At 31.0% G+C, this 14,207-nt stretch overlaps 1 protein-coding gene across 4 annotated transcripts in view; it reads right to left on the bottom strand.

Annotated features, from left to right (window-relative positions):
• Positions 1-2,073: 2,073 nt before the first annotated feature.
• LOC143073027 (uncharacterized) overlaps positions 2,074-14,207 on the bottom strand; it is a 32,845-nt gene continuing 20,711 nt past the window's right edge. For all 4 annotated transcript variants that reach the window (XM_076248257.1, XM_076248273.1, XM_076248266.1 and 1 more), the window contains 8 exons: positions 13,757-13,917; positions 12,492-12,587; positions 11,612-11,777; positions 10,160-10,640; positions 9,086-9,321; positions 5,575-5,721; positions 4,416-4,546; positions 2,074-3,750 (listed from right to left, as the gene is read on the bottom strand). In XM_076248257.1, coding sequence (XP_076104372.1) covers positions 3,652-3,750; positions 4,416-4,546; positions 5,575-5,721; positions 9,086-9,321; positions 10,160-10,640; positions 11,612-11,777; positions 12,492-12,587; positions 13,757-13,917 — 1,517 coding nt within the window. In that variant the 3' untranslated portion in view covers positions 2,074-3,651. The remainder of the gene's footprint in view (positions 3,751-4,415; positions 4,547-5,574; positions 5,722-9,085; positions 9,322-10,159; positions 10,641-11,611; positions 11,778-12,491; positions 12,588-13,756; positions 13,918-14,207) is intronic.

Here is a 14,207-nt window from a genome sequence, read left to right as displayed (position 1 = left end):
AATTTTAAGAAAATTGTTAAAAATTGACTATGAAGGGCAATAACTCCTTAGGGGGTCAATTGACTATTTTGGTCATACTGACTTATTTTTAGTTCTTACTTTGCTGTACATTATTGCTGTTTACAGTTTATCTCTATCTATAATAATATTCAAGATAATAACAAAAAAACAGCAAAATTTCCTCAAAATTACAAATTCAGGGGCAGCAACCTAACAACCGATTATCCGATTCATCTAAAAATTCCAGGGCAGATAGATCGTGACCTGATCAACAATTTTACTTCTGTCAGATTTGCTCTTAATGCTTTGGTTTTTGAGTTATAAGCCAAAAACTGCATTTTACCCCCATGTTCTATTTTTAGCCATGGTGGCCATCTTGGTTTGTTGGCCGAGTTACCGGACACATTTTTTTAACTAGATATCCCAATGATGATTATGGCTAAGTTTGGTTAAATTTGGCCCAGTAGTTTCAGAGGAGAAGATTTTTCTAAAAGATTACTAAGATTTACGAAAAATGGTTAAAAATTGACTATAAAGGGCAATAACTCCTAAAGTGGTCAACTGACCATTTTGGTCATGTTGACTTATTTGTAGATCTTACTTTGCTGAACATTATTGCTGTTTAAAGTTTATCTCTATCTATAATAATATTCAAGATAATAACCAAAAACAGCAAAATTTCCTTAAAATTATCATTTCAGGGGCAGCAACCCAACAACGGAATGTCCGATTCATCTGAAAATTTCAGGGCAGATAGATCTTGACCTGATGAACAATTTTACCCCGTCAGATTTGCTCTAAATGCTTTGGTTTTTGAGTTATAAGCCAAAAACTGCATTTTACCCCTATGTTCTATTTTTAGCCATGGCGGCCATCTTGGTTAGTTGGGCGGGGCACCGGACACATTTTTTAAACTAGATACCCCAATGATGATTGTGGCCAAGTTTGGTTAAATTTGGCCCAGTAGTTTCAGAGGAGAAGATTTTTGTAAAAGTTAATGCAGGACGACGATGACGGACGACGACGGACACTAAGTGATGAGAAAAGCTCACTTGGCGTTTCGGCCAGGTGAGCTAAAAATGGCATAACACGTTGCACGAAAATAACCCTTTACCACTCATGTGCCAGAAATTGAACAACAGAATGTTGATGGTTTTCAGAAACTGAAGAACTGTACCACATTACTGCTTGACATGTACACTACATCATAGTACATGATCATTTTATTCACCAAATATAGTTGTTATTAGTATCTGAGAAGAGGTACCGGTAATAACTAAAACTAAATGTTAACCAACAAACCATGAAAATGAGGCCAAGGTCAGATAAAGCAGACAGGAATGAAGACCTTAAAATAACTCCAATCACCAAAGTACATCAGACATATCCCAGACAGAAAATTTTGACAGCAGCTGTGGTAATTCAAGCTTGTTTTCAGTTTAACTTCCATATAGCAGGTTATTTTCGTGGGTGTAAAATTTCATGATTTTCATTGAATAAGGTATATGAAATATTTTGGCGGTTATCATTTTGGCAGATTCAAAACTTCAATACCTTTGCATGTGCACTCTTCTATTGGCGGAATTTAATTTGGCGATTTATTCTATCCGCAAAAATAACCCCCTATACGCTATATGGTAGTTAAATTTCAAGCTTTTGTCATCTTAAATAGCATTATGTCCTTGTGTACTGTTAACTAATCAGCTGAATTTATGCACTTTTCAACACTTCCTAAAAACAATGACAAGCATTTGTTGATCTGATTAATTACACAAATTTGGTTGACCACTCTCTCAGGATGCGGGACAGACGGAATAATGGTCAAAGGAATGAAAGGACACGGACTGAAAAATATAATATCTATAATCTTTGTAGTATAAATGTGTTTCAGAATTGATTTTCTTTCAATGTTTTTTTTAAAATCAACTGAAATCTATTCAAAAGGGGGCATTACCAACTAGGGACTCCCACACCCTCATGCTTTCTGTATTCTAGTTCAAGCTGACTATTCGAAAAGAAGTGAAAAGGCTCTCATATCTTCCTTTTTATGATGATTGTCAAAAAACACAAGAATAAGATCTTATATATTGTTTAATGGTACATTGTAATACACCATACTAGATGATTAACATTTTCACATAGAATCTTATAAATCTTTCTCAAATCTCTTTCCTTAACTTTAGACTACTCTTTCTCATTTATCTATAAAAATAGTATTCACAATTATTCTTTTGAAAATTATACACTGAGGTTATAATTAATTTGAATGAAATTATCTTATTTCATTATAAAAAAAAAAAAACATAAAAAGGGAGAATAGAAAAAGTAAGAAAATTAGCAGCTGCCTGTATAGCTGAGGAAAACAATAATTATCTGCTTCCTTGCATATCACTTCTCTTTGTACATTTGTTTGGAAGTAAAAATTAATGTATAACAGAATAAAATGTCTTATAAATGAACTATGTACAGTTGGTTAAAACAAAATATACATCACTAATTCTTTCGCTATTACTTTGTTACTGCATATCAAACATTTTACAGCCAAAGTCCATTTCTTTCATTTCTCCTCTCAATTCATTTAAAACATACATTTTTCATCGTCTGATTAAAATAAACAATATCCAACTCATTCACCAATATTCTTACTCATTTACGTCCATCATACATGTTTATATCTATCAAAGCTAAATACCTTGAACAGAACATAATATTGCATGTCATTCAAATAGTGCTTATTTCTTATGATAGTTATATCATATTTTAATTTGGCATCAATGTCATTGTATGATATACTGTTAATAATTTTATTTGAAATCAGATTATATATTCATGTATCTTGTATACGACAAAAATATCAAACATTGCAATTATAAGTAAGAATATAAAACTACCCTAAAATCATAAAGTTGATAAGTGATGGAGAATAGGCATCAAACTGATTTGTAGTTCCTGAGAAAAATGGGATGGATGGACATACAAAAACCAGAATATCATCCTTGAGAGAGAGGTATAATATTTATTTCCAAATTTATTTAATCTGCTGAGAATAGAAATAACTCCTGAGAAAAATGCAATGAGTTTCATCAGAATCATGGGACACTAAAACAGAGGTAAAGCAGTATTCCCCTCCCTCCCTGAGTATTTTTTAAAATCTTCAGACTATAGCCAATAAAGTCAGTTTTTGAAGATTACGAAATTAAAATTTCTAAATACAAGATATTTTCATAAACTTTTTGATGTATAGAAGTTCGCTTGAGTTCTGAGGATGTTTCCTGGTCTCTTCACTTCATGAATGACAATCTGCATATTAATATTGTGGTCAAAAGCAATACAAAAAAATATTTTCTCTTTAACCTCAGACTATAGTATAAAGTATATAATATGTATTTGAAACAGATATATTACAGATGCAGTGTACCAATAAAATATGCCATTCTCCAGCACTTTCAGATTTACACACATGTATACAGGAACACCCACTGATACTTTTAGTGGTGGAATCTGTGAATGTATATTGACACCAACTCATTATTGCTGAATGACGATTTCATTTAATACAAGCAAATGGCTATTCAATCATTGAATGTTGAATAAATACGTCAAGCAATATTTCAGCACTGTTATTATTTAGTTCACTGTATTCACTGTCCTTCATGGGGTGAAAGATATTAACTGTCCAATAGGAACATCTGCTGTAACAGATAATGATGCATCTGCCTCTCTAGGTGGTGTGAATAACAGACTTGGTCTCTACAAAAGAAAAAGGAAAACGGTTGAATGAGTGCATAATCCATTATGTGAAAACATTTTAGTAAAAAAAAACCTATTAAAACCAGTATGATTTTGATGCTTAGAAGTTTGAAACAAACTGAAAGAACTGAAAAAAAAGTCAACTATTTTTTTATTTAAGGAATGACTAATATTTTTTCTGTCTATGAAGAAATAACATTTAAATGTGGTGCGCGTTATTCAGTGTGCACCACATTTTTTATGTTATTTCGAATAGTTTGACAAAATATTAGTTATTTCTTATAATTTAATTCTAAATTCCATTTTAAACTTGCGTTAATCAGGAAAAACGTTGGATGACGTCAGGGTCACATGACAAAATTGTCTCTATGATATGATAAAGAAAACGACGTCAGCCAATCAGAAGACGTGTTACATTAAAAATTAAATTATTCAATTTTAAAGACTAATTAAATTAATATGCTTTCACAAATCAAACAAATAATCCATAACTGCCACAATTTGGACAATTACAATAACAGCTAACAATTAACACGAAATGAAAAATTTCCAATAGACATACCATACCATTTAATGACAACATGATTCCCTAGAATTAGAAGTTGTCAAGATTAAAATTGAAACATCTGCAAGTACCCAAATGTGAAGAGATTAACTATACTTACAGTACTTTTAGCTACTGGTGTGAATCCTATGTTTAAACTAGAAAACCTGTTTACTTCATTGTCAGAACTATCTGGTGTTGATGTATTAGACAGAGTTGGTCTGGAGCTTGGAGGTGTTGTTAAAATATTATCTGCAAAATTATAAATAATGCCTTCAATAAGAGTTAACATATTCTGGCACATAATAACATATGTATACTGCATTTTTGATGAAAATCAATCAAAATCAAAATGACAATTTAAAAAAACAAAATTAATGCACAAAATCCCATCAGTTCTAAACATCAAGATCAATTTTATTTCTTATCTGTGCAGATAACACCTAATGAACTACAGTCAGCATTAGATTTGAACAAAAATGGAACCAAAATACACATTTTCAATATGCCATATTTCATGTAAAACCCATTGTTCAATCATTTTCAACCTAGCATTTCTGAGGAAAATAAAGACAACATAAATGTGCAACTTATTAGGCCATAAAAAAGAATAGGTTTGTTTGCCCAAACGCTACCTACCCAGAAAAAAGCTGCCTACTCAAATTCTTTTATTGTCCTGATTTGAAGAAGTTTTTTTTTAATCAGATAGGCATGAAGACTAATAAACACCCGATACTTCAATTTCTCTTTTTCAAAAAAAAAAAAGAAAATTCCTACCTACCACTGTCTCAACCTTTGGGTAGGGTTTGGGCAAACCAAAATATTTCTAATTGTGGCCTTATCTTCCCTGAAACAGGTGGATATACCATATTGGAATGTAGTCAGAAACAATGGTTCAATCCTTTTGTTTTCTAAGGAGTTTTCAGAAAATCTATGGTCTTTAAATGCACTTGCAAATAAATTTAAATATACTGTTTAATAACCTATCTGACACATATTTTTTTACTTAAGTAGATTAATCAATGAGTGATAGATTTCTCTTAAAAGGAATTTAAAGGTCCCAGTGAATAAACTACTTATAGAACAATACCTGTTGTATTTGTTCAATGGGTCAATAGAACTGCCAAAAGTTTAAATGGACAGGTAACTATCAGGTGAATCTATGGTAATTTTCATTGGGTTCGCAATAAAAGCGCGCAAAAGTGACTAAAGCCCTCAAAATCCTTACTTAAGCCCTGGTTATACTACGTGTGACTTTTACAGTAATTGTAATTCTGTACCATTTATATTTTCACTCTCTTGTGGCTTTTGAGACATAAACTGGACACTTTTTCTTGATGATCTTCTCCTTTCTCTTGTTGGTAACTGTTTTAAACTTGAATGTCTAGTTCTGTTCTGCCCTATACTGGAATCATTATGACTAGAATCTGAAATTATATGTATGATAAAGAATTTGAAAATATAGGTATGACATAGTGGTTCATAATACACCTATCCACTCTCCTGTCAATCATCAGTTAATTGACCAATTACGTGTGGTCAATTTACCACATGTGTAAACATTTGATAGCAGCACGTGTTGTCGGACATAACCTCGGTCAAACATTCTTATCTGATCAGTTAAATTGATAGAAATTTTTTGAAATTTTTGCAATTAAATCATTAAAAATATTGTTTTAGGGAAAGGAATGAATGTAAGAGGGTAGAGGAAGGTCAAGTTGTCAATTTGATTATTCAATGAATGAAACTAATTAATAAATCAATTAAAAAGTAATAGGACGGTAGTGCTTATCATGAATTAAATATTGTTTACATGCTAATAGTATTTTTTTTTAAATTGATGAAAAAATATATATTTTAAAACACAAGATTTTGATTGAATTAGAATTGAAATTGATATTTGTTTCATTCATTTAATAATTTATTATACCATAAAACATCCAAGTTAGAATGTATTATTTCTTGAAATTACATTATATATATCATAATGTAAAGATTCAGCAATTAAAGAATTGAATATAGAAATGAGATTATTTATGTTTGTACTGTCTTCATTCTTAGAATTTTGTTAAAAGATAGGGGAAACTTGAATAATAATAATAAAAAGATATATTTTAATAGATGCTTCATAAGTAAAATACTGTTTAATTTTGATACGACTTGGTCTACTGTGGGAATATTTACTGATTAAACTTGATTATTATCATATATTTTATAAAACAAAAAAAACAAAAACAAAAAAAAAAGTAGTGAGAAGGCTTGGATATATTTTATTTTATTAATTTGAAATTAAAAAGGTACAATGTGCAAAGATTTCTGTTTTAAAAGGATAAGAAGCTATATGAATTTAAAGCCAAGACGAACTTCAATGACCAAATATACATGTAAGCAAAAAATAAATTAATTTTCTTTTGTTCTTTATTTTTTACTTAGTGATAGGAATTTTAATTATCAGTATAAGTTATCTATGGACATAAAAAAAAGAAAATTGGTTAAATATGATTCAATAAACAATTAATAGGTACTGGAACAATTAATGATGCTTGCTTCACAAGTTGAGGAAATGCTGTGTTTGTCTACATAGTAAACACACTTATCAGCATTCATTAGCCATGCTTAATTAAACCTGTAATTTATCATCATAATTTATCTTATCAATCATATCATATTCTATATCTTGTTGTTAAAACTACATTTTTGTGAATGAAAGTAATCTAGTATAGCTTCAAATTTCAATATTCTATTTGTTTCTTTTAGTTTAGTTTAAATGGTCAGAATTTCATAAATCTTTCTCTCAACTCTTGAGGAGTAACTATATTATCATATTTTAACACAAAAACATATATATTGCTCTTCTTTATATTTATTATAAAATTTTCTCTACTTTGTTATTATCCCATGTTCATAATAACCGCCATTTTGTTGATTAGCTTGACCTAAGATGCTGGGTTGCCATGTGTTGCTAAGGGGGGCGGGCTTATCAGTAGATAGTGGAAAGGTGTATGGTAATTCAGTGTTCTTATTGATTAGAATTTGTCATTGCTAATTTGCTACACAAATATGAAGATTGATTCTGTTTGACTGAGACCAATATAAATATGGATATACACATTATGTATGTGGCTGTTCTAAGTCAGGAGCCTGTAATTCAGTGGTTGTTGAATGTTGCTTTAGGCCAGACTTTTTATTTTATCTGTTTAACGAGAAAATTTGTAAAAAGTAAAAAATTAGGGTCGAGGGGGCGAAATAAAAAAAAAAATAAAAGTGCAAAATTGGTCCAGTCGACACTAAAAATAAAAATAAAACCATTTTAAGTGACTTTTTTTTTTTTTTTTTTTTTTAGAATTTATCAAAATACAAGAACAATGAAATGAGAACAGACCAGTATATTAACCCAGAGAAATATAAATGCATATAGTTTATATATGTCTCTGGTTAACCCTTCTATTAATATAAACATAAAAACTATGTTTTTTTTTATTCTGTATTTCCAATAATATAGATCCATGGCACCACTCAAATATATCAACCTCACTGCATATACACTATATATGTATATACCAGTCACCCAGTCAGGAACCTCTTAGTGTATGCAGAGACATATATATACACATGTGTATATATGTCTCTGGTGTAATAGTCCCAGAGTTAAGCAACTTTAACCTATAAATTGAAACAATGCTTATACATGGAAATATATACATTAATCAAGAAGATCTAACCAAAAGTATGTTAATGCGTGTGGAATGCGTAATTTTCCTTTTTGGGATCAATTTTTGTCTGTCAGCAGTGCCATTCATGCGTCTGTAGTCATTATCGCAAGAATCCGGATTTCGGTCATAGCGGGTCCGTTTCCAATGAAATCCCGATTCCGATACGTAGTTCTACAAATTTATATGTCGTACGAAGAAAAATTTACAAAAATAAACGATGTTTGATACGCTATTTGGAAAGGAATATGACGTTTCTAATGCAATACATGGATGACAAATTTACTTTAGGCTAATTTCATCAAGTTCTGATGAAGTAATAACTGATTTTGCCGAAAGTTAGAATGATTTGATGTACGCTCTCGTGTAACAAGTATGAAAAGCATGCCACCAGCTTAAAAATCTTTTAGAAGAAAATATATCGTTACTTTATGCCTTGAATTTCTTTACTTTTAAATGAAAATTGCTGTTTCATTGACTTGGTAAAAATTAGATATTACCGATAACGAAATTGACTGAAAGCGAGTATCGTGAACAACACATTTTATTTTTTTCTGAGGATTTCGTAACAGTCGGCGGGAAAAATAATAATAAAAGTAAGAAGCACTACTTTTATTTTTATTCTAAAATCGGGAAAGGTGGAGTCGGCGGATCTCGTTAAACAGATAATAAAAAAAGTCTGGCCTTATATATCATATTTGCTTTTCTTGTTTGTCTTGTTATATGTTTGCCAAGACAGGTCCTTTCAAAGCTGACAACTAGGCATAAGTTTGCTCATTGCTGAAATCTGTACTTAAAATTGCTAACTTCAAAGTCTTTGAGTCCCTGGTGGAAAGTTGTTGAATCGGTAATCATACCATGTCTTATTCTTATAACATAAATTACAACAAATGCAAATTTCACAAAGACTTATAACATTTGTTCTCATATATCATCAAACCTGTTGGTTATTCCTCAAAATGTCTTTGTTGCTATGGCATATATTTCCCTTGTTGTGAAAAGTGTATTTTTACCCTTTTCAAATGGGAGATAGAATCCAAAGTGGTTACCCTTAACTTACCAGATTATACTATAAACTTACTATTAAATGCTGCTGGAGAGAAAACAGTGTCAGATCCAGCTTCAGCTTGTGCTGTAAAAGAATCATCATCTGGTATGGCATCTAAGACACTGTATCCTTTAGGTGCCATGGACATCCTGGGTGTCATTGGTTGTAAATATTTAGAGAAAGGATCCTCTGTAGGCTGTACCTCCTCTTCATCAGGTAAAATCACACTATCACAGAATGAGACAGATTTCCTTGTACGTAGTGATCTCCTGTTTAAAATATAACACATTTACATTACAAGTGCTGAAAATACTTGAGACAAACGGCAAGGAGCCGCAGTACATGGATAGAACAAAAATACATATAATGATATTGGACAATATTTTGACATTGTATCAACTATTATCAGTATTCCTACATACTTAAGATGTGGAAAAAAGGGGGAAAGAAAAATCCGGCATTTAATTCATACACATTTTAATATTTGATGTTAAGAACAAGATTATGTGGATTCATTTATTTTCTTTGGTATCAGTTTTTGTGTATTGAGGAAAACTTGCATTTTCGTGGATCTTTGCCAATCTCTGAATATAAAACCTATAGAAATTTGTCATTCTTTGAACATTTGTATTCGTGGTTTACCTGTACCAATGAAACCAAAGAAAATTGATAAACAATGAATAATAATGAATCCACAGTAATTAAGTGATGCCGCCAATTCAGTTTCTCCTCTTCCCTTTACCATATACATTTATTTGAAAAGAAGACTTGACTTACTAGTTTACTAGGAATTTCATTTTGTATGAAGAAAAATTTTCTATAAGAGTTAAAAGTCCAACTTAAAGAAGATATTGACATAAGGCTATTCCCGAAAAAAATGTAGGTGGGTTGGAAGGCACATTGTATTAATAATACATGGGTGATGGGTATCAAAGCAACTTTTCACAGTATAATGCACTACAATTCTCAATTACAATTGTCTGGGTGGCGGGTGCTGACAAAAACTGCCTTCAAACCCCCCCATACATTTTTTTTTGGAATAGCCCTAACCCAAAAGAAATGGCTAAAAAAATTGAATAAAACCTGTAGGTTTAATCTACTTCTTACCTTCTTGGTTTACTTTCTGACTGAACTTTAGTTACACGTTCAGACTTTGTTGCTGGGGAAGACTCAGGTGCATCATCTGAAAAGTCAATCGTCTTCTTTTCTGATAAATTGTTTGCCAGATCTTCTGCAATAGTGGTCAATTGCTCTTCCAAAATAACATTGTCATCTACATCAGATAATATATTTTTAGGTAAAGGAGTTTTTCTGTATGCACTGCTCCTTGTAGCTCTAGGCTGAGGGGTAATATCCTGCAGTAAAGGACTTGGTACATTAGGTAAATAGCTCTTTCTCTTGAGTGGTGTCATTATGGGTGTAGTCAGCTGATCGTCAATGGCTACGGTAGGGGTCAGTTTGTTATTTGGTGTAGAATTTGCTGACAATGCAGTAGTAGTTTGGTCTGATGAATCTGTTGACTGTTCATTTTCAACAGTATCAATCTTCACTTCAATTTCTGGTCTTGGCATTTGTCGTGGTGATCCAGCTAAAATAAAACATCACATAGAATTCATTTAGTTATCATTCATGTTTATTACAATTTAGTGATAGATATGCTTGCAGACTTAAAACAATAAAGTCTGTACACTCCATTACCATCCAAAAAATTGGTCTGATATTTTATTCCTTTAATTCAGTTGTCTCAGATCATTAAAATCTTTGATTGTGGATATAATAGGAACAATTACTTGTTATTATACCTTTCCTCTATAATATGATAAATAATTCACACCCAAGTTGTTCTTTTCTCAATAAGGCTTGATTTAAGCAATAAGGTACAGGTCATCTGTTATTTCAGAATATTGAGGCATTAATTTCATAACATTCATCAAATAACTTGTCATGAAAGGACAACTAGTAACTAAATCAGTGCCAAATATTTTAATGTAAAGCTCAATCAAGAAATCTTTCATTTGACTTTAAATGTTGTGAAACTGTTTTCTTTCAACCATTTTGATAATTGTCTATGTTATCTCCCCTTTGATAAAAATTACAATTGGTTATAATCGAAGAACAAAAATTAAAAGTTACAGGCTTAACCCAAATATTTTCCTCTTAATAAAAAGTATTATCAGTTTACAAGGTAAACCCATTACTGCTGAAATAAAAACATTCAATCCAAATATTGCAAAATTGATTATCTCCCCTTTAACATTAATACATGCATGTTCTTAGATTTTGTAATATAATTTGTTTCAATAATTGCCTAGATGTTTTGGAGGAATTGCACCAACAAGTGAACAGGATGATTCCACTGTATAAAAGCAACTAATTATTCCTTGTATTTTAAATTTTTATTGTAGACAGATTAAATATTTATTTCATTCTAGCAAACAAAAGTAGTAAGTCCTAACATTAAGATTTCCATTTTCTAGAATAAAGAGGCATATTTGATTGAATTTTATTGAGCCCATATATTTGAAATTTTATACCTCAAGCTTACAGACATGGACTTACCTGCACAGTGAGGTTTAGGACTTTTCACAGGACTCTGAACTTTGAAGAAACCAAAATCAAATGTTTTGTCTTCAGAAGCACTGTTTTTATTTTTCATTTGGGCTCTAAATGCAGAAAACTTTGACTTCACAGGTTTTTTTACAACTGCTTTTGGAGCCACCTTCTTCTGCAAAGGAAATGCAATAAAATTAATGCATTGTACTATGTCAATATAATATTGAAACATATAATACAATAGAAAAGCTAAGAGTGTAAATGTCAAATAAACACCAGTAAAAATGGTATAAAAGAAACATACAATACATGAGAGCTATTTCATTAACATGTGTGAAGGAGGGTAGGAAGGGACTGCCAGAATAACCCTACAACCAAGAACCATGTTTTAGATAATTTTGCATAATGGTAATAGACACATACTGAAAAAGACCAATGAACCACATTTAATAATTGAACTTCCCTCCCTCAAACATATAAATGAAATGGCCCTGACCAACAACAATTGAATGTTTATTGAATGACATTTACATGTAGGTCAACATCCTTTTCCCAGATTTATGCCTTTAATTTCTGAAGAATTTTCTCATACAAAAGATTGATTGCATATTCAATTCATTTCAAAGTATTTAGGAATAAAGGTAAAAGTTGATGTACCTCATTTGATATTGTGTAATTCAATTAAATAAAATCATGACATACATGTAGGTTTTTTTCTCTACAATGTAAGGGCTCTTCCAAAATTTATTGGGTTTGGGGAGCGAAACTCTCATATCAAATAAATATGGGTTTTGTCACATTCCTTAGAATTTGGTAGGAATTATAAATTAGATTTTTTTTATTGTATACTTAATATTTTCCAGTTATTAACTTGTAATGTGTATACCTTTATAACTTGTTTCTTTGGTTGTATACTGGATAGATCCCAGTTGTTAGCTTTCAATTTATCCAAATCAATAAACTTCTGATTCACATCTTCAACCTAAAATATAACAAGTTTTAAAATCTTAGCTATTCATTGGTAGATTTGTATCATTGTCAGTAAGTCTACTATTATATTGTTCTTTCTTTTTTAAGCTGTAATATTTTCATGCAAACCCATGAGATTTATTTCTTTGTATAAAAAATTCCTTCAAAATGCAATGAACAGCTGCTCACTAGTCTAAGATATACCTTTTATATTTCCAAGAGCAAGAACATTGACATATCAGGAAATGCCTGTTTGCACATTTTTTTGTGAGGCAGAAAACTGAAGCATACAAAGCAATTCATGTTCATGGGTTGTCAATTTTTATAAATTACTGTCGAACAAATTTAGGAGTTTTACCTCAACTTTTACAAATGTTCTCTCCCTCACAAGACACATTGTTTTAACATATATTCAATAAGAAACAAATAGGAATAGAATATCATACCTACATTTAAAAAAAAAGATTTCTTTCAAAATCTGTCATTTTAAACAGAAAAATGTGTGTACCATTTTTATTTTTGCACCATCTTTCACTTTGAAAAAGGTTCTTAAGCCCTGTATCAATTAATTAAAAATTCAAGCATTAAGTTTGAAAAAGAACAATCAGAACACTCAAAAATTATTTTGCAATATGTTGAAAATTCCCATGAAACTGACTGTTACAAGTCCAATAAGACAAACTGAAGAGAAAAATTAAATCAGAAACAGCCTTCCATTGTTTCATATATCATGTATATATATATTCCATACTACAGGGTTATTGCATGAATATTGGGGAATATTGTCCCGAGTAGAATCTTATATTGCACGAGCTTGCGAGTGCAATATATGTTCTACGAGGGACAATATTCCCCAATATTCATGCAATAACCCTTTTATTGTATAGCAATATAATATTTGAAAGTAAAAATTGGTTTAAACTAAGATTTTGTCACTGTTGACGTCATGAATTTTGAAGATTTATTGCACTAGTGCAATAATAGAATTTATTGCACGCTAACTTTTGGTTACTTTCTGTTGGAAATATTATATTGCTATACAATAAAACATTTTATCAAAGCATTCTGAAGCTATTATAGGATGTGCGGATCATGGATATAGGACAATGAGTATGCCACAATATATTTGGTCTATGACAGTTGTATAAAAGCTTCTTGTTATATATAGTATTAGGTACATGCCTGAAAATAGATCATTTCCCAGAAACCTTGAAGATCTGTACACGTTGTTTCCTTCTCTCCTTGTTTAAATTCACAGTTGTCAACTAGACCATTAAACTGCTTAAACCTTTGAGCTATAAGTAACTGTGCTTGTCCTACTACTGTTCTGAGCTGTCCGTTAACTGAAGAAGAAAAAATGAATTCTTCAAATACAACAGAAATAGAAAAACTGATCAGACATGTCAAAATACCAAAATGGATTCATACATTCTATTAGAAAGTATAAAAACAAATATCAGGTCCAGAGGAAAAATTGCTGGACTAATAAACCTATACATCTGCATTTTGTTATTTCTGTCAGACATAAAGTTCAATTTAGTTTCAAGGCTATCCAAATCCAAATTTGCCTAAAAAGTCTGTTGTCCTCTGCCAATTCAAAGCCTATACTGTCATTAAATGGGGTGGTTTTTTT

Source organism: Mytilus galloprovincialis, chromosome 1, assembly GCF_965363235.1.
Source record: "Mytilus galloprovincialis chromosome 1, xbMytGall1.hap1.1, whole genome shotgun sequence".
Classification (NCBI taxonomy): Eukaryota; Metazoa; Mollusca; class Bivalvia; order Mytilida; family Mytilidae; genus Mytilus; species Mytilus galloprovincialis.
The sequence above is the reverse complement of the archived record's forward strand: the minus strand, read 5'-3'. Positions and strand labels throughout refer to the sequence as shown.